General features: G+C 38.7%; 1 protein-coding gene across 1 annotated transcript in view; it reads right to left on the reverse strand.

Annotated features, from left to right (window-relative positions):
• The window catches only part of LOC140233143 (hypoxia-inducible factor 1-alpha-like), a 37772-nt gene that overhangs the window by 7074 nt on the left and 9039 nt on the right, over positions 1 to 21659 (reverse strand). Inside the window, exons 5-14 of the mRNA XM_072313262.1 lie at positions 20188 to 20384; positions 19578 to 19684; positions 18989 to 19136; positions 5443 to 5591; positions 5110 to 5178; positions 3852 to 4012; positions 3198 to 3305; positions 2530 to 2684; positions 1165 to 1763; positions 563 to 702 (exon numbers count right to left, since the gene is read on the reverse strand). Coding sequence (XP_072169363.1) covers positions 563 to 702; positions 1165 to 1763; positions 2530 to 2684; positions 3198 to 3305; positions 3852 to 4012; positions 5110 to 5178; positions 5443 to 5591; positions 18989 to 19136; positions 19578 to 19684; positions 20188 to 20384 — 1833 coding nt within the window. The remainder of the gene's footprint in view (positions 1 to 562; positions 703 to 1164; positions 1764 to 2529; positions 2685 to 3197; positions 3306 to 3851; positions 4013 to 5109; positions 5179 to 5442; positions 5592 to 18988; positions 19137 to 19577; positions 19685 to 20187; positions 20385 to 21659) is intronic.

Raw genomic sequence — 21659 nt, forward strand, 5'->3', positions numbered from 1 at the left:
TATAACACACAGACAGAAAATGTACTTTTCGGCTTTGACCTTTAACTGTTCCCTTCGTCATGAACTGCCTTTTTGAATTGTGAACATGAACAAAGCCTGTTATACTGAATTATTATCACTGAATGCAGTGAAAGTTTAAATACTGATCATCACTGGGACATGTATTCCCCCCCCCCCCCCCAACACACACACTCTCTCATCACACTCCTTCAATGCACCATCATACCCTCATGAAGTTTTGTTCAAAATCAGACACACATTTGCTTACATTTTTGCCAAGACATCACAGGGCATTCTACAATGGATGGCTAAAACATGCCTACAACAATAACTCCACTTCTCTTGGTGTTGATGCACTATGGCTAAGACAACAGCTACACACCAATTATGGTCATAAATCTCACTTCCTTTTGCTAGAACATAAAACATATGAAAGAACTTTGTCAAGCCACAAAACAAAACAAACAACAACAAATATCCATCCGCAATCACCAAACATGCATGACATTTTTTCAAGGGTTGACACACGATGTTTCCTGCAGGACTGAAAAGTCTGACTCACCTTCTGTGCCATTTGCTGGAGGTACTGAGAATGGATGAACGGGTTCACATCTTCCTTGTCCATCCTCTGTAACAGAGCTGTCAAGAGATCCATACTGCTCCCACCACCCTGTGTGCGTGTGTCTCGGTAAGCATCATTCACTGTCACAGGAATCATAACAAAATGTCCATAGTAGATGTGCTTTGACAGAAAGATATTATTCAGACGGGTGAAGGTTCAGGTGTAAATTTCTTCAATTTGTCTCCCTCCACAAATTAAATTTGTTAAGATCACAACTGCTGATCTGTAAGTTAACAAACATGTCGGAAAAAAGGAACCAGTGGGACTCGAACCTGTCATCTACTGATTTCCGGGCAGCGACACTACCACCAGGCTGTCCCTGGTTGCCAGCAGTGACACGATTATCATGGAACAACTGCCCAAGCTCCGAAATTCCGACATTGTTATGTTAAGGGCATATTAAATGAAAGAAAGATGTGATTTATTTTTACCACAGATCTACCAATGTAAGACATCAGAAAAACTAGACAGACTATCTACTTCCTTTCCATAAATCATATGATTGTCATGGCATTAGTGATATCTCAGATTTAAGCATGTACCTGCGAAGTATTTGTTCTTCTCCTGCTCTGGTTCTCTCTTGACAGCTATCACCCGCTCTGCCTCTATACCAGTCTTCATCTTGGGTATCAGCATCACACCATCCCGACAGGCCAGCTTACGTCTTGGCACATAGTCCCCACAGTCTGGAGGTTCCTGCTTTCTCTTCAGGGGTGGGGAGAGCAGTGCTGGCTGGCACCCTAGGAGTGGAGGGGACATCATTGGGGGATTCATCGGCATGTTTTGGTGCGGGATGACCAGTCCCAAGGCCTGTGTGGGAGGGGCTGGAGATGGGTTGGGTGAGGCAAAGAGCTGTTGTTCCGAGGAGTGACTACAGGGTGACATGAGGCTAGGGTTGTGGGGTGACATGAGGGGGGACTGAAGGAGGGGCGGCTGGGGTGTGGGCGGGGCTGAGTTAGGGAAGCAGAGGCTGGGCATGCTGCCACTCAGACTGCTGCATCTGGTCATTGGAGTGGGTGGAGAACTGCCCTCCATGCCAGGGGTGAGAGAAGGGCTGAAGGGAGAAGTCCCACAGCTGCTGGCCTGGCTTGGAGACAAGTAGTCCACCGCGGAGCTGGCAGGTGAGGTCATGCTTTTATCACTGCCAAAAAATAACAGAACATAAGAAAAATGTCATCAGAAAAGCAATGCTTTTATCGTAATTGTAAGTATCAGGGACAACACTATTCCACTATCTAGGAGATTGAATGAGACATGCTATGCCATACTTCTCCACTGTCCTACCCAGTGTGATGCTGACCATCATTCACCTCACTTGTCTCACAAAGGATGAAAAATGTCTGATAAAAACCCATTTCTAGTTCCTCAAATAGTTATGTCAATATCAAAAAGAAAAATCCAATCAAATGTCTGTCTCTAAAACTAGTTCAACAAGAAAACATGTATACCATAATCAGGGTTCAACATCAGTGGTGGCCAGGAGCAACTAAAAACTGATATAGGGCCACCTGATTTCCAAAATGGCTTTCTTTTGGTAGCCCAATTGGGCAGCTAAAATTAAAATGAATTTTTTAAACTCCTTTTATTTTGGGCCACAACATTCCTTTTCCTGGCCACCAGAGAAAAACGTTGGTGTCGAGCCCTGCAATAATGATCAACATAAAAAATTAGCATACCTCTGTCTATACTGCCAGTGAAATGCATATGATGGTGAAATGTCTGAATGATATTTAGCAAGGTAAACAGTATACATTCTGATCAGAGATGGACTTTTACACCTGCTTCCATAACTTTATTTGTGGAGGTGTTTTACACTAAGACATGATGACGAACATGTCCTGAGCCTGAACGAACACTGCTACTTCACCCTACCAGATGCTGCTCATTTCACTCTTATCAAGACTTACATGGCAGTGCCAAAAGGGTCCACAGGCATCCAAGTGTCGCTGGTCAAGTCATCCATCTCACCCAGCAGGGAGTCACATGACAGGTCAAAGTCCTCTCCCATCGGAATGTATGGCGCCCTCATTGCCAGCTCATCTGGGGTCATCTGCTGTGTGACCTGTAACATTCAGATTAAAGAAACCAACCAAACAAAATAGCCCATATTAATCAAAAGATATTTACATTTATACATGATGCTGTCAAGCCCTTTTGATGAGAGTAACATTTAATAATATGAAAAATTACACAGGGATATTCAGTACAGTTTGTTATTCAAAATTGCCATTTCTATATAATGACTTGGTAACAGATGTTTTTTGGGTTTACTGAAGTCTGATTATTGGTACCTACCTGGTAATGGCTACTGTTTCCTAATTACAACGTCTGATGCACATATCATGTGCTTCACTAGTCACAAAGAGACTGCATAAATGAACACTACAGGCTTGCATAGCGCATCAGACTGCAAATTCATATTTCTAGTCTTGACTCTCAGTAATGCAATACTATCTTAAAGCCACCTAACAATTCTAAGACGTGACACTTTTTATCAAATCATTTTGCCATGCATGTGCAAAGTACGAGAGTAGTGAGCATGTTAATCTAATGCTGGGAAGGTATAACTTCTCACCAGCTCAGCGTTCTTGTCCTTCTCCCTTGCCATGGTGCCTCTGTTCCCGTCCATCATGAGTGGATCATTGTTCGTGCACATGAAGCTGTTTTTCATCACACTCGGGTCCTACGACAGTCACATGAAAGGACACCAACAAAGGCATCAATGTCAAGTTCAACCCAATCACTTTACTTCCAGATGGTAAATCTACTCTAATTACAATCAGGTGGTGGTCCCTGGATGTGTTCTTTGAGGTGCATGACGGACAAAGTTGTTCTATGCTCTCAGGTACACCATGGATGTGGGTAAATGACTTAGGTTGACTCATCTCAAATCATTCAATATTCACCTCTCTTTCAAGAATTTGCATTATATCCAAGTCTATTTCACTTGAGAAGTAAATGTTTGATATTTCACAACTGACTAACTACAGCCAATTCTATCCATATCTGAATGTACTTCAATATAAGCTTTACAATCTATATGGAGGTTTTGCACCTTTTCAATGCAAGCAATCCTTGAAATCAACTGACCTAAAAGGAAGTTCCCAAACTATATATGACAATTATTTACCTTCTTCTCAATTACAACTTTTTCAGAACAAATTAGTCAGTTAGGACTCTATCTATCTTTCTTCAGACTTGAGAAATGAACCTACTGCTGGGTCATTACCTGTGCAGGAATGGCAGGTTCCACCTGGACATTATTCTGCTGGTAGGTTTTCTCCTCTTCCTGATCAGGCAGGGGGGCAAAGGGGTCAAAGGGCACGAAGGAGTCCGAGTCGCCAATCCCCTTGAAGTCACACAGGTCCATCCTCTGAGAGTCATTGGGATCTAGCACGGAACCAGACACAATGTGGAGTTTACAGTTTCTATTTACAATAAGGAACCCAGATGCTTTCACGAGGTTGCATACAATAAGCTAATTAAGTGTCATTTACTGATAATACATACATGGTACACTCGAATTTGTTTTTAATCTGTCAACACAAAACTGCACGCAGCATGTTCACCGAAAAGGGAAATCTACTTTGAAGTGTAGTTTCACTTTCTATGAATCAGTGCCATACACTCTTAGCGCTGACTGACACAGTGTTGAATTGATTTTGAGCACACTGACACTGAACTCAAAACAGATTGGAGCTAAACCAGCTTGAAGAAAAAAAATGCATATCTACAAACAATGTGTGGACAGAGGAAAATTATTGTGTAGTGTAGTGTTTAATAGCGTACACAAGATGATCTCTCTGCTTGTGATCAGACAATAAAATAACATACTCCACTGACTGTCAATTCCGTATTGTTCTATCTACATACATTTAATTTTGTTCCATGAAGCCTTAAAGGTGAAAATCACTGATCATTATATTTTTCTGGGTATCGCTTGTTTGTAGGACATTATCTTTTGTTCAAATGGTAATAACAATAATAATATGAAAAATCTATATAGCACTTATGACTAAAATGTTCCTAAGTGCTTTACAATTAACAAGTGAAACAAACATAAATCAACTCTGAGTACACAACCATCGATACTGTTCTTCAAATAGGTGGGTCTTGAGTTTCTCCTTGAATATATCAATGGAGGGAGAGTACTGGATATAAGTGGGGAGGTTGCTCCAGAGAAGGGGGGGGGGGGGGCACAAATGGAGAAAGCATGATCACCATAATGGTTGTGGGTGTGTGGACCAAGTGTAAGCTGTGCTCCACAAGATGATCTGAGATTCATACATGTAGATGTCATGATTTCTAAAAAAAAAAATGTCATAAATGTAATGGGAGGTCATTTTACAGACTGCCACGTTGCCACTGATAGTGCAAGTAAATGAAAAATCTACATATATCTCCTCAATGGGATAGCCATGCTACAAATAAACACATACAAGTACTCACAAGGGTCAAATGGATCTGCTTTACCATGAAGAACTTACCAAGTTCAATCATGACATCTCCTGCTGTCGGTGCCAGGTAAGCCAACTTTTCTTCCACTGCTTGAGATGCTGCAAATATACACAGATATTGAGCAATAGTTTTTTTTTTTTTTTTATTAGATCATTGCATACACAAATCAGGTTTAGAGTAGGAATGTCATTTCAAGATTAGAGTCTTCATATGAAAATGGATATAGTTTTGGAATATTGTTTACAAACATTCTCCATAAAAAGACTGCTGGTACGCATCATTCTGAAATCTGAAATTTGCTGTTTGTGATATCACAGTGGGACATGAAGTCTTGTGGTATTACAGACTTTATGACAACTTACAGCAGTTGCATCCAGCCAGGTAGAGAGGGAAGTCATTGGTGATGTGAGGTGGGCGTGGCACAAAGATCTTCTCTTCAGTCATCTCCACATCCTTGTTCTCCTGGTCTTGCTGGTCAACCGACAGCACCTCTCCCTTGGCCTCCACTCCACTGGACAGAATGAGAACAGATTGAGACGACATTTATTAGCTGCATTCAAGTCAACTTGAAACCTTGACCTCTCTGCTCTATAATAGTTCTACCTGATGACACATCTTAGCATGCATGCCAAAAAGGGAGTATGAATCCCACATTTCTAAAAATTCTTGGTTTTGGTGCATGAATTCACATTTAACAGCTCAGAAAGTTCAATGCACACACTCAGTTTTTTTTTTTTTTTGGTCTTTTTTTTGTAATCCTACTTAGAGTCTTCCTTAAATGTCTGTGAAGAAGATGTGAAAACTGTGTATTGAAATTGAAAAACCAGCAATACACTTGTGTGACAAATGTGAACATGTTTATTGAAAGTGCATCTTGTGAAATGTAAAGATGGCAGTGTACAGAACATAATCATGTTATATAGGTATATGGGTGTATGTTCTTATATCATGTACATGTACTTAGCATCCTGCAATGATACCAAGTACAAACATAACATACATGGGTGTTACTAGAATGTTTGAATGTCCTTGGAGCAAAAGGGGGAGGGGAGACAATAGCATATAGCAGACCAAAAAAAAAACAAAAAAACAAAAAAACAAACCAAATCAAACCCTAGCATATTGGCATGATCAATGATATATTCTTATTGCATCCCATATACACTGTAAGGCCAGCCACAACCACTTTCCTCCCAACATCTGTTACATGAAAGCTGGCTGTGGCTGCTGGCAGAACCTTACCCCATACAAAGAAAACAGTTCCCTGGAAACATGCAACACTCCCTGGGGAAATGCATTCATGTTCACATTCCATGACCTGGTAATGTTTGTGTTTCAAGGTGAAAACTAACCCATGCAAGGTAGGCAAACTTACTGGCGCTCACTTGATTTGCTTCATTACACGGCAGTGTTATATGATAGCACGTACATGGATTAGGTTATTCACCCGATTCCAATGTGAACCTTGTGATTCTTGTGTAGGTGACTATGGGAATTTCAGAATCTCACTGACAATGGGTAAACTTCACACACCTATTTCCTTTGACATCAAACACTGTTATTGTCAAGTTAGAAAATATTAAACCAATCTATTCAGATACCTCAAAAACTTACTGACAACTTAACCTCTCCATCACACTCTAAAATCCAATAACACAAAATGGAGACACAAGAAATCTGAAATGATGCTGCTTTCTACCATCTAAATTACAAAAACATCTTCATTAGTGCAGCTGTGAGATATCTATTTTGCAATTCAAACATCTGGTTCTTGAAAGAGATGCAATTCAAACAGAAACAACCAAATGTACTACTGCAATACATGTACAAATCTAGAACACTTGCAACATCCTAACATTAAAAATTGTGTTTTTAGTCAAGCTATTATTGATTTTCTCTGTTTCGGCATTGCATCTCATGTCAATTACAGAAGAGGAAATTATGATTTCAATGATATTGAGCTTTCACAGGTATCACTTCACTGTTCTAACAGTTTTTCATTCATTTTTTTTTTTTTTTAAATCAACCAAGGACAAACAACAAGTGTTTGGATATGTCAAAAATGCAGTGCAGTAGTTGTAGATTTTTGTTTCATTTTGAATGATAAAGCAATGAATAAGCCAATTTTGAAAGTAGGAAAACACTTCCGAGAAAGAACCCAGTCAATACGAATAAACACACACAGCAGCACAACTGAACTTTGTTCGTTTTGAGTTCACTGTGTATATTTAACATTCATGTAGAATACACAACACATCAAACTGCTCCCTCTTCCAATGGATGGCCATATTTGAGTTTGAGGAACAGTATGTCCTTCAGTCAATATGGGTTGATATTGACCTGTGAAGCATTAGGGAGAGGGCTGATGAAGTGCACAATACCAAAAAGCATTTTGCAAATTTAACTCACAAATATTTACTTTGAAAAAAATATACAGTGAACAAAGAACATTAGTAATAATGAGAGAATACAGATCTCAAAGAAAGCTTGAACTCCTTGAATGGTAATGAGTCCTCTACTTTCCACCTTCATATTAAAGCCTATAGACAGCTTAAATCAATTAAAGGTCTGATTTCAGTGAGTTTAGTATGAGCAGGTTATAACTGTCTTGATTCAGACTATGGATATAATGTCTACCACTGCAGACTACTATGGGCAATCTAATCATGGTTGTCTATAAGCAAATAAGCCAAACCCAGCGACTTCACAAGCTTGTGTGTGGGGGGAAAAGTGAGACATAGTTAAATGTTCTCTGATGGCATACCAGGAAATGATAGATACATGAATTTGGCATGCATTTTTTTTTTTAAACCTATACTTCACTTTCCTTCATGCCCTGCCAAATCTGATAGGCATCCGATGAGCATCTGACCATTTCATTTTCATTAGTGGGAAGCTGAGATCAAATCTATTACGGAGCAGTAATGAAAACTGCATGGACAACCCACTGGTTAAAAATGAGATCCATGGAAGGAACACTGACTCATATGTCAGAGGTCTGACAGTAACATACCATGTGAAAAACAAGGCAGTCATTACTTATCACAGTTCCTGTGAATAACAGTGGACCCTTTGCTCCCTTTGTTTTTTCTTGGGAAGGGGGGGGGGGGTCATATACTCCCTGTTAGTAGTCTGTTGTGATGAGTGATGGTTCGGGGGCTGGTGAATTAATGAATGCACAGATATTCTGAGAAATCATCATTTATAACACTTCTGCCTACAAGATGAACAGTGACCACACAGGATCAACTTGGGATTATTTTTTATTTTGGTCTACTAAATATACTTTCTTATTTCATTTGACTCATATTTTAGTTCACTGAACGATTGCCACAAAGTTTCTATTCCCACACTTTTTGTTTTATCAGGGAATGTCCTGTAATGTGGAATTGACATCAGAAGTTGTTACCATAACAGAATCATAATATTTCTCCCAAAGCTAACAGCCATTCATCTAATTGCAATCATCCATATTGAAAATAGCAGTAGTGTGTGTGAATGCCGCAAACTTAATGACAGCAAAATCAATCAAATAACCTGCATCTGGGAGCTGGGACACAGCAGAGATATAGTTCTCTCATCACACCGATGTCGCTGCACTTTCTCTCTGTTCAAGCCTTGATACAAAAGCTGAACTTTGAGAGAAAAAGATCAGCTTGATGATATCAATACTTCAGACAGGACAGGAGGGGAGAGCCTTGGTTCCTAAAGGAGTTCTGCTCCAGATACCAAATTCTCTTGATACCCTCATCATCCTCCTCTTCAATGTCACAGACCTTCAAGAATAAACTTGAGCCTCACTGAAAGAAGTACATGCTCCTCTCTCTATTATGTAGCTAGTGATAACAGTCACAAATTCTAGGCCAAACATCTCTTTGATGAATGAGCTGCTGTAAGAAGTATGAGTTTAATGCTCAACATACTATTGCGCTTTTAGAAAGTACACGAGGTATAGAGTTGGGAGTAGTCTCATGTCAGACTTCATCTTGATAGTATCAAAGCCTTTGCATTTTGAATGATGCATTTTGGGGCATTCATGCACCAGGAAACTAGCAAAAAAACCAAAGTGCACATTTTCTGCTTGTTATATTTTACATCTTGAGATGCTCAAGCTCGCAGCTTTGAGGCGATTTCTGCAAAATCTCTCACTCTTTTTGTTTTGAGTTTGAATTTCTCTTGCTCTCTCTGTGTGTCTTACAATTAAGCCGTATTTTCTCCAGCTAAAACTCAGCTCCTCCCACAACTACTTTGCTACAGTAAAAAAAAAAAAAAAAAATGAGGCTGAGTTAGCACCTGAGAGCATCTATAATTCTCGAGCTTCCAGGGCTCTGAGCCAACCCTGGAACCTGGCCGCAAGGGATACCATAATGATATGCATAATATTGTGCGCACGTTCACATGATCAGAGTCTTCACTTTGCTAAGGGGTCCACACAGGAGATTCTCCAATCTGAGAGATGTTTGGAATTGGAGTCTCTGTATCTCTGATCTCAAGATACATGTAGGGGAATAACTGATTATATTTGAAGTATTCTTCACGTTGGTTAGTCCTGTAGTGCGAACAAATTTGCTGTCATAATGCGGACTGGATACTTTTCCTGTATTATGGACTGTATCGACAAAGCTTTTAGCCGATGTGGCAACGGTGAGCCGTTTGAAATGCTTGGCCATCCGTGAATACAAAAAAACATGCTAAATTCACCTTAGCCAGCCAAGCGCAACAAATTACTTGCACGAATATTCCCGCTTTTGTAGTACAAACCTTGTACTTGCCCACTGCATTCCCATAGAATGTATTAAAACTTGATTATTTGCAGTAACTCAAGTATGATTCTGCCAAGTTCTCAGTGTCAATGCCTTCTTTCAAAGTCAGGCCCAATGGAAAAGTACCAAAAATTGCCACAGGCCCTCTAGCATATTACAGCTTGTTGATGCATCAAACAGAGCTGAAAGAGAAATGCACTCAGCATGATCTCCAGGAAACACCTCATCACCTTGCCTTCACCTGGTGTAGATATCTGGGTCACCAGGCAACAAAAACCCGCTACACGATTGTCAACTAGAAAGTAGAAAGACCTTGTTGATGAGCCATTTGATTTGATTCTGATTTTTTTGATCTTAAAGTCTGCAGAACTTTACCATCACTAAAGCTTACCAAGGAATATGTGATTAATCAAATACTTCAAAACATCAGTTTTCACATCTTTCAATACCCTCTTTCCCCCATCCGTCCCTAACGTAGAGAGTAAAGAGGCATTGTGATCACATTACAAGGAAGAGCAAGCAAAAAAACATAAATTAAGAATTGCATTAATTATTCTATAAAGCAATAATCACAGGAAATATCACTGCATACTCCCTTCATGACAGCACTGTACCTTAACTGCCTTTAATCTTGACCACAGTCGCTTGTGAATCAGAATGACTTCCTACACTAGTCATTATCTGATGGGTATCCACTATTTACTAAAGGGAAAGTATTCATCATGAATTCGGGTGAAACGTCCTCATACATCTTTTTCGCTCTAGAAGGAACAACAGACCAGTTTGCAGAATGGTTCAAATGACTGTGAATTTTATACCATTCAAACATAAGTCGTAAAGATAGATGATCATCCACTTCCATTCAATCTAATATGCTTTTATGTTTACGAGCTCCCTACAATGTTTAGAATATTCTTTCACTGCAGTGTAAAGAAATAATTCATGCACTGTCTAGTGTCTATGACATAGCTTATTACTACTCTGTGTCTCAAGTTGTCATTCTCATTTGACCTTTATCTGCTAATGGGCAAAGAGTCCTGTGAACTAGCTTACTGCAAGTGACTCTCTTTTCTTTCTTATGACAGATACACACTATAGAACTGGGGGATGTTTCATCAACGTTTGTCGGCGCTGACAACTTGAATCACTATAGTAACAGTCAGTGACCAGAGCATCTCAGCCAATCAAAATCAAGGATTTTGCTGAAATTGGTCAGTGCCGACAGTTGTCGGCGCTGACAAGCGTTGATGAAACACCCCCCTGTTTGGACATAAAACACTGTGCTTGTGACTTTCAACAGTCAAACCAACAGTAAAGTTCTGGTCAATTCAGCAAATTGACACACACACACAAACACATACAAAGAAAATGATAAAGGAATTCAGTTTCCAAACATGCTTGCTCAAACTGCCATTCCTAAACTTTTTGATGTGGATCGTCAGCTATGATCAGACATGGTCCAATGAGAAATTATTACATACATTGTAAGTATGTATGATCTTTAGAATAATCCCCTGCAAAGCATAGCTGATATGGAATTAGGCTGTAAAGGAGGGGTGTGTTTGGTCTATATCTTTTATCTCTGAGATGTGTGCAGATGGCCGAGGTTCACACCTCCCATATTGGCTAATGCTACCCAGCCCTGACAGGTGTTATGAAGTGCATCAACAGAGCAGGAATTCACAGAAATGACAAATGGTAACGACAAATCAATACTTCACATATGCGCACATGCTGTGAACATGAATGTTCATATCCTTCTGGTATGCAGAGGCAAGAATAGGGGAGTGAGATGAGTAGTCTTCAAAAGCAGACTCTTTCCCCAAGCAATAGTCTTACACAGCAGGAAGCTAATGAAAAACACTTCTTAGCTGTCATTGGGAGGGATGTGTGTACGGGTGAAAATGAGCTGCTCGGCGAAGGTCTGCACTCTCCCGAGTGCTTTTCTAGTTCAGACTTGACTTGTAAAGAAGACAACTAAGCAGTGTGAGCAGCTCTAGTGAGGGCTCCTTGAAACCATCTCAACAAGGTTGGAAAGCGGACAAAACCAAGTTTGGCACAGCCAACTACCAGTGATGCAACATGACTACCTCCATGTTGCACTCAGTAACAGGATTCAAATGTATTCTGTTGAAAGAAACTGCAGCTCTATGGCTCATACCCATCAACTGCACATCCAAGCACACTGTAATGAGACACTGATCTTCAAGGAAGGTTGAATGTTCAAGGGCAATCAAAGGGTGAACTGAAAACCTTAGTAGTGCAGACTTTCTCATGGCAGTCACAATGTGATCTCCTTAAGAAAAACCTTTATGTCACTCATCAGACCATATCTCTCATCTGTCGAGAGGCATGCTGGTATGGTTATCTCTAGCCTGCTCTATCAAGCTGCGCAATACCAAAGTATATTACACCAAACATACAGTGCATTGTACCATGATTATATGAATATTGTTAACCTATTTCCTTTAAAAAAAAAATCCAACTGGCTTAAGTATGATTGGATTTGAAAGTAACAACTAAAGGAAAGACTATCATACACAAAATGCGTCCTTTTATCACAAGAAATTTCATTTACTTTCAATTTTGAGGGACTAGTTTACTGACAAAAGTTTAAGTTTCGATGACTGCACACATCAACTTTATCTCCTTTGTTACACAAAGTGAGTATTTATATGAATTACTAATTGCTATATCGCTAACATTCAACAATACACAAGTACAATTATGGCTGATAATTTCTTCCCACAAGGTCCAGTTACATGATGAAAAGAATAATTTCCCTTTAATCCGAAATGTTCTCTTTTCTCACATCAAAGCAATATCTTCCCTTGACGTATGCAGTACGACTTGCGGTTCATCTATTTCCAAAGCAACAAATGACACTAAAAGCTTGGCCTGTTCCTAGTAATGCACTTCCCATATCGTGACACACATGGCTGTGAAGTATTACCAGTCCAGACTTGGCATCTGTAACATCACAATCTCACAGATGATGAGTCAGTCAACAACATTCATGCTCCCTACTTCCCAATCTGCATTGACCTTCCTTCACCATCCATGAAAGGCATTGTGTGATATCTGACTGCAGTGAGAGTGATGTTTTGAGGTTTGTGACTCATCGTACTGTATTAGTAGGAGGGATCACCGTATCCCTGCAAAACAACTACCACAACTTTGTTTTCATAATTCATACCCATCATGTGGATATCAAGTGATAAACAGTGTACTTTGACAGCATTATCTTTATGTTAACATGCAAATTAGTTGATCTGGGTAATATCTTGTGTAACATGTGTAAAATAATCTCACATGGTTGTTTTGGTCTGTTTATTCACACACTGCCTGGCAGCTGTACATTTTGTAAATCTTCCCGAATTTTAAGATTTAACTGACAGACATCCTCGCCACCATGAAATCTTAGGATTACTTTGTACAGACAACTGACAGTGATTGACATCATAAAACTTTTTTTCTTTCAGTCTGCCTGGACTTCCTTCAGAATGCTAAGCTCCTAATTGGATGCATCTACAATTTATACAATCACAAATTCAAACAAAGATAAAAACACTCTTTTCTTTTCACACAGAGCAGCGTAATTATTGTTCCTGACTATAACATAGAAGTTCACGATTAAAAAAGCATTAATGCACAGCAGACTGGTATTTCTCTTTAAGAAAAGAAATAAGCACACGGAAATACTGTAAAATTTCATATGTCGCCAAAATAGCAAAAGAATAAGAGCCGAGCATAATCAAAACTCAATCATATTCGATCATTGTTTCACATTACGACTAAAAAATTTTCAAGGTAGTATGGATTCTCTTCATCTACTCTTTAGATGGACTTGTCCCATCATGATGCCTGCTGTGAATTCCCAGGTTTCTACTGATTTAGGTACTGTAACATGAGTCCCCGGGGCTGCATGAGAGAGGAGAGAAGCCGGTACTAATCCCCTCCCACGGGTCCCGGTGTCACGGCTTAAGCATGTGAACCTTCCCAATGAAGTGCAAATGTAATTTAATATCAGCCAACTGCACTTGTCTAATAACAATGCATTTGAGCAAGCTGTAGTCCCTAGGATCCCACATACCACAACCATAGGAGTCAGTCATGCCTAATTGGAATCCATCAATCACAAACAACATGAAGAAGAAAGCGCCATACAATACCTGTATCTCAGCATGGGTTATGACTACACTTATTGTGACAGAATACAATCTGTAGCTTGAAATCAACATTGTAAGAATGCGAACCATCAGAGTGGCAAAGAGCTCTTTTCTCTTTGACTATAATCCCAACAAACCCACAGACCCTGTGTAGCTTAGCACACAGTATGATGCATGATCTGTTTAATCCCTTTTCACCATGAGAAAGAGACAGAGTGGAAATACATTTGAAACACAAATACAAGGACAAAATATCCTGAGCTTCATGCTACTTTTAGCTGTTATAATGTTACTTCATCTGCAGATGTAATCATTTTTCTGCTCAGTTTGAAACTACAATTGCCCCAATAATCCCCAATATCCGCGGGAGGCATGGGAACCCTGAAACATTACACAAGTCATGTGTTGTCGTATCTGCCAAATGTCAGAGCTCTGCGCTATAACTCGTTGATTCAGCCAACGAATTTAGGTGCGAATCCAGTCTCTCAGCACCTCCCTTTCTAGTCCACCATATTTGTAGGGATGTTTCTCTCTCCTCTCCAAAGATCAGGTGGCTACCAGGCTCGCATCCCTAGCCCTGAGTCCCACCCATTCTTGGTGTTGTTGCTGCGGCACTGTTGCCAGGTGAGCATCAGGGTTGGATCACAATCAGGAGTCACTCAACACCTTAACCTTCATGACATCACATTGGAGAAGCCAGGCTCATGTCGCAGTCTGACCTCATGTAAAGGTCAACCTACTGAGTGGCAAGGGGGGTAACAGCAAGTGCCAACGTGAAGCTTGTTTATCCCTCATTACATCACCTAGTCTAACAAATGCTCAGGCACGTTTAAAACTTGAGTGATGCCAGTTAAAACCTTTATATCCCCATTGTGTCATATTGTTTATCTGAGGGTTGGTGTTTAGTCTGAAAAGGTATTTGATTGTTTCCAGATATGGGGCTGGGCAGTCTGAAGTAGAGCTTTGATGTCACACTGGTGATGCACTACGCCCATCAACACTGTGATGTGAATGAGTGACTTCGCTGGTCAAATAAATAGGTCAAATCAAACTAAATGAGTTACAACTCTTGTCATGACATTTAACACTGTCATACATTTGTAGTACCCAGGCTCTTGTATAGGATGTTTCATGATACTAATATACAGAAACTATCATACATAGGCCCTACATACTATGTACATGTGAACACACCCCCCCCCCCAAAAAAAAAAAACAACAACAACAACAACAACAACAACAAACAAACAAACAAAAAACAAAAAAAAGACAAAAAAATATCATTATAAAGAAGTATTGACAGAATGTACATAAAACAAAAAACTTTATATAAAATATCTCAAATCATACCTACAATATGATTATAACTAGAAACTTCACTTGAATTTACAAAGCTGCAATGTATCAAGCACAATTCAATACCATCGTACTCTCAGATCCTGAAATACTCTGTGATTTGGTCTAACCTATCAAAATTGGCACAATGATAATCTCTCATCCTCCATAGACTCACAGCAGGTCCCCTTGCCTTGATTCAATTTCCATCATTGATTCACAAATAGTTTATGAACATGAGCTCCTTCCTACAGAGAGGAGTATCTTTGCTGGATGTATCTTTGAAATTGACTCTAACCTCAGGCAACGCTGCACACAGGCACTGGTCCGACGGTCTCTGACCAGTTAAAATCACTGCTACAAAAGTAACTTTTTGAGGAATGGACCAGTAAAAAATGGGGAAAAAAAACTGGGTACCTACTGGTCCGACAGACAGGTCAGACCAGTAGAAAAAATGGGTTAGTGTGCAGCCCTGCCTTAAGCTAATGACAAATTCTCCATTTATACTCTGTGGCACTTTGGGTCTCTGCATCACAACTACTCATATCAATGGAAAGCTATGCCACAACAACAATGCACCCACCATCAAAGTCTATCACTGAGCCCCAATACCAGGCATTATCCACCCGTGAGCTCATAAATGCTTCAGGTTACAAGTGTGCTATGGTATGAAACAGCCTAATAATACACAACCCAGCATCATTGTTTAATGCCTAAGACAAAACAGTTTAATATATGTAATGAAATAAAAGGCTATCATATCAACAACGATGACATGGCCAAAACTGTCTTGTGAACAACATATGAACAGTATAACTAAATTATACATATGGCTGTAAACCAATATGATATTGATCCAATATGTTGAGTTGTACACATACATACATATGTACGATTGTAGAGGAAATCCATTTCCTTAGAAGAAAAATTCTATAATATTTTTTCTCATTTACTCCTTAAATTAAAAAATAACATATCTGAGCATCTAATATACAGTATGTACAATGTATATCATTGTGAAGTACAAGGTCACTTTGAAACAGAAGTCAAAAGGGGAAGACAGCCAAATAGATGGAGAAAATATTGAGATCTCATTATGAGCTAAGTAACTCATACCGTACTAAATAACAGAGCATGAATGCAGGGAAATTACACCGGCTCAAGTGATAGTTTCAGTGGATATCACACAAATATAGATAACAAAGTTATTACATCCCAAAGATAGGAAAGTACTCTGACATACTAATAGCATTCACTATGCACCCCTAAATCCCAGCTTGGTTATGTGAATGACACATTGCTAACACTCAAGCTGCTCACTTGTATACATAACAAAAATATCAATAAATGCACATTTGCTCAAAATAATGTTATTCATACTGTATGTGTTCTCAAGATTTATTAATAACACTTCTTATGCTTCAAACTCTAAGTATTTGCACTTTAAACCTCTTAGCACACTTGGAATGACAGAAGTGCACAAAATACCCCCCCCCCCCCACCCAAAAAAAAAAAAAAAAAAAAAAGAAAGAAAGAAAAAAGTTCTCTTCAAAAATACTTTCTCTTTCAAAATTGAAAGACAGCAATGTTCCTTTCTTTATTCTCGGATACCAAGGGACTTTCCTTGAATAAATGAAAGCTTACTATGTATGAAGCCTTTGCTTTCTTATATGTGACAATTTGATGCATTTCCCCCATTTTTTAATGGCAATAGCCCACAGGTCTCTCCTCTTCATTCTTAATGCAATTTAAACCCCAAGTATTAATATGACATTATGGCTGCATGCCATAGCATGTTTCAATAGAGATTACATCTGTCTCAGCTGTTATTGAATACCAGACACTTGACATTTAGGTAAACAGAATGCAAATGTGAGGCACAATGTATCTTGCATAATAAGAAATTGTCTGGTCTCTAGACAGTGATAAAAGAGTGTGGGTCATATGTTAAGCCAGTAGATTTCATTGGCACGCAGCTTGCGCACAATCCCAACGGCACTGTATCCATAAGCTGACAGTCTCTGTAACATGTTATTCAGCTTATTGACAGGTACAGTTGAATGAGCAAATTGTTCTATTTTCCCTGTAATATTCCAGTTTGACTCTCAAGTCAAGTAAAGACCATGTCTGTTTGTGATACATGTGGGGGTATTGTGGGCAATCAATCATTGTACAACAGCAGTAAATACCCAGTGAGCTTGTCATGGTGTAGCAATGAAATCATGATTCTTCATCATAATCCTTACAGAAAACCTTGGCCATTGCTCTTTTGAGGTTTGCCATCAAATTGAATCATATCTCTTCTTCATCATCACATATATACATCACAATCCTTTATTGGAGTGAGGCTCCCACTACAGCCGGCCAAACTTACGGTTGAATAATCCTATGTATTCATCTCTATTAACCATTCCTGTTTGATACTACGGACAAAAGAATTTTCAAATGCATAGACACTGTTTAGAGGTCAAAATGTAGGTCAAAGTGTCATGCTGAATGCACCATTGCCGACTTGCACAATGAATTGAACCAACCTACAGAATGGAAACTTAACAGATACAAGCATCCATTTTGATTCCAAATTCCTACAATGCTCTTCAATGTAAGAACTGCTTGCACGTCAACTCTGACGCATTCTATTAAAAAAGTTTGTAGTATTCTAAGAGTGAAACAAAATACATCCCACAGTTTCATCACACGTGAAAGGAAATATGATAGATGAGAATCCAATAAAACAGTGTTTCCCAGTAGCTGAAGTGGATTGACTAGATAAACACTAAATACGGGAGAATGGTAACACTACTTTCACACATAAGTTCATAAGTTTCAATCCATTGCAGATTAAGAGAAAGATAATGGTCTCTCCTTCAACTTTATTTCTCTCCAGAAATCACTAGTTTTGAAGAGGAATGTAACCCCAAGTAAAATGTGCATTGAGTGAATGCAGAAATGATAGTAGAGCATGTCAGTGAACTTTGAAGTAAAAACAGACAATCCTTTCACAAGTTATGAATTTACGTTTTGGTGCTGTCACTGCTGGATAGAGAAGTCTACGACATTTTGCAAAGTCATGCATGGACAATACAAAGAAAACAAATTCAACATATTTTCATTTTTCTAGCATAATGAAAAAGCACTTGACTTACCTCTTCCAGAAAACTGGGTATCATATTACCCTGAACATATGTCAGTATTAAGGAGGGAATGCATACTTCTTTTTTTTTTTTTAAAAGAAGAAATTTTTAAGGAATTTTCTTGATATTCTCTTCATGTCATTGCGCATGCATGATGTCACATACCTTTGTAGTCTTCTCCGACAGTGATGGCCACATTGACATTTTAAACATTCATAACTTTTGAATGGATTTTCTGATTATTCCTCAAACTACACTGATGTGTTCTACTAATGATTGCATTCATTCACTCCATGCATATATCTGGGTTTCATTCCTCTTCAAATCTTATAAATAAAAACATATTATCAATGGGAAGATAGCTTCCTTAATAGGGGTATTTACTGTCTACAAGTGTGCTTAATTCTACTCTGTGATTTCTTTGACACATTTACACTTTTGACTTCTGACTGATTTGTAATTATGAATATAATAACAAGTATGTATTAAGCATGCAGTAAGACTAACCTTATGGTGTAATTGACACAAACAATGCATTGTGGCTTGTTGGTCTTGTTGTTGTAGATTATGGTTGCCTGTGTTTCCAGCCACATGTAGCCACCACTCTTTGCAAGAAAGCGATACCGGCCTGTCGATGTCTGCCCCTTGGCAAACACTGCAAGTGAAATGTCAACATGAATAGTTAAATAGAGCACTGATCTATTTTACACAAGACATTTACAGTCTATTGAAGAGTTTAAACTATAAGTATGCAATATCTAGTAGATCTTTGCATTTACATAGATAACTTTCTTTTTTTATTTATTTACTGTCACAGTCCTTTGGACTTACACCATTTGTTTTATTAAAGGTTATCTATAGAGTATTTGGAAAGCTAAGATAATTAACGAGATACATTGAGTTTTCCTCCCTCACATCAGACAGGGAAATTTTGTCTTTCGCTTAGTTCTCTTTATGTCCATGTACCAAGTGTACCATGTATTAGGAAAAAGACCTAGAATAGCATTTGAAAAAGTATACATCGTGCAAATGAGCTTTTAGATGTAAAGCAACTAGGAGGTGAAAAGTGGACAAACACAAACGACAAGCAACTTACGATCTCTGTGACTCTTGTCAATGAGTTGTCCGTCCAGAGCGTGGTAGTAGTCATAGAAAGATTTGCCTACCAGTTCATTGGGTTTGTATCCCATCAACTCCTCAATCCTACGTAAAAAGAAATAATATAGAAAAAAAAATAGAAATACAGCTTCAGTCAAATTATGTCAACAGTAAGAGCTCTATAGACCTGACATTGCTTTGTAACATATTTCAAATATTAATTGTACAGTGACACAGACATTTCTACTCTGGTGTTATGCCTATGTGAAAAAGCAAGCATTTTCAAAGGATGAAATTCTTGCACATTAAACCTTAATAATAACAATTTCAAGTGAAGGACAAAAAAAAAAAATGCAAGTAAAAGACAAAAGGAAAAGGGTAAAAGACACAGTAAAATGAAAGATGTGCACATGTGACAATGAAGTACAAATTTATCAAAAGAAAGTTATTTTTTTCTCTTTTCTCTTGTAAAGCTTCAAACTTGAATCTCCAGCACTTGTATATTCTGTCCACTACTCGAGTTTGTTCTTTGAAAAAGACAGTAAAAATATAGTACTGAATGGGTTCTAACACATGTGAAGCTCATTCTGGTGAGAGAGATGCCTTACTTTTCATCACAGTAAGTGAACTTCATGTCCATGCTGTGTCTTGTGAGAAATGCACTGCAGTCCAGGGGGATCTCAATGTTTGAGGGGTGTGGGATGGGACTGGCGATCAGGACCAAACAGGGAGATGAGGGTATGCGGTACCCCATGGCAGCTGCTTCTGAGACAGAAAGTTTCATGTGGCCTTGGCAGTGGACAACCTACAAACATGAAAGGAAAATCACAACCATAAGGCAGGGTACCAAAAATCCACTTGGCTGCTTGGCCCGGACAACCAAAGCTCATTGACAAATGAAATGAACGGGCACTTGTTTATTCAAAGTATGGAGGTTATATTAACGTATCATTAACGTTTTACTATTATTGTATCTTAAGTTGTATCAAGGAGCTTCAAACACATTGATTGTATTAACTTTGAAAGCAAGCAGGAGCAAAGGAAAAAAAAATTAAATGTCCATGTGTGTGTAATCTGCTATACAGACACCTGTAGATAAGCGACAATAAATGTTTTTGAATTTCTTAGACTTATGCATGTAGATTCTGACATGAAATTTTACAACCATTTGTGTAATGTTTACTTTGGGTGGCATTAGACATGTGACATGTTTTTCAACATCAAAACTGTCCTTGAAACTTACAGTACCATTTGCTTGCTTTGTTAGAAATTTTTATGTTTGCGAAATATCTAGCAGATTTTATATGAAACCTCCTCAAATTTACAGTCTCTCACAAACGGTTTGCAGATGTATAGACTGACGGGTAAACAGGCTGACATTTATAGAGGGTCAAATGGTTGATTCATGGAGACCCTGTATGCAATGCAACAGCAATCTTAACTTTACTGCTCCTGTATCTACCCTGTCACTGAAAATTACAGCTTAACAGCTGGCAGAAACTACATTTAGACTTTAGCACTAGACTGATATCCCCTCTGATCAGGTTACTTATAGCCGATTTATATCTACAGTGTGTACAGTACAAAAATGACTATGACAATGCAATCATACTGTACAGGATCTACAAATCCAACTGAATGTAAATTTGCACACCACGGTGAGTGATTTGTTTGTCTCTATCACAAACCTTAAAGTCGTGGAGATTAGCTAAGGTCAAGTAAGTCTTACACAATGCAGAGTTCAAAACAAACTTCCTTTAATAAGGGTGATGATCAGATCAGAAGCTTGTCTTTAAAATCACACAAAAAATATGTTTACTTTGAAGGTTCTTTTTATGATGTGTCTTACCATTGCTTTTTTTTAATGGCAAATGCTTGTAGGATTCAACAACAATTCTGACTATGTCGCTAACTACATGTACACATTTGGCCCATTTACAACAAACTGCAGCTATAGTCACAGCGGAAACAAAAAACCCTGGTCTATACCTTTTAGGTAATTACATGTACACTTGTAGTTGTCATCTTGCCCACAAACACAACTTTGTGTTACAACCTTGTACTTGGTCTCACTTGATAT

Source organism: Diadema setosum, chromosome 1, assembly GCF_964275005.1.
Source record: "Diadema setosum chromosome 1, eeDiaSeto1, whole genome shotgun sequence".
NCBI lineage: Eukaryota > Metazoa > Echinodermata > Echinoidea > Diadematoida > Diadematidae > Diadema > Diadema setosum.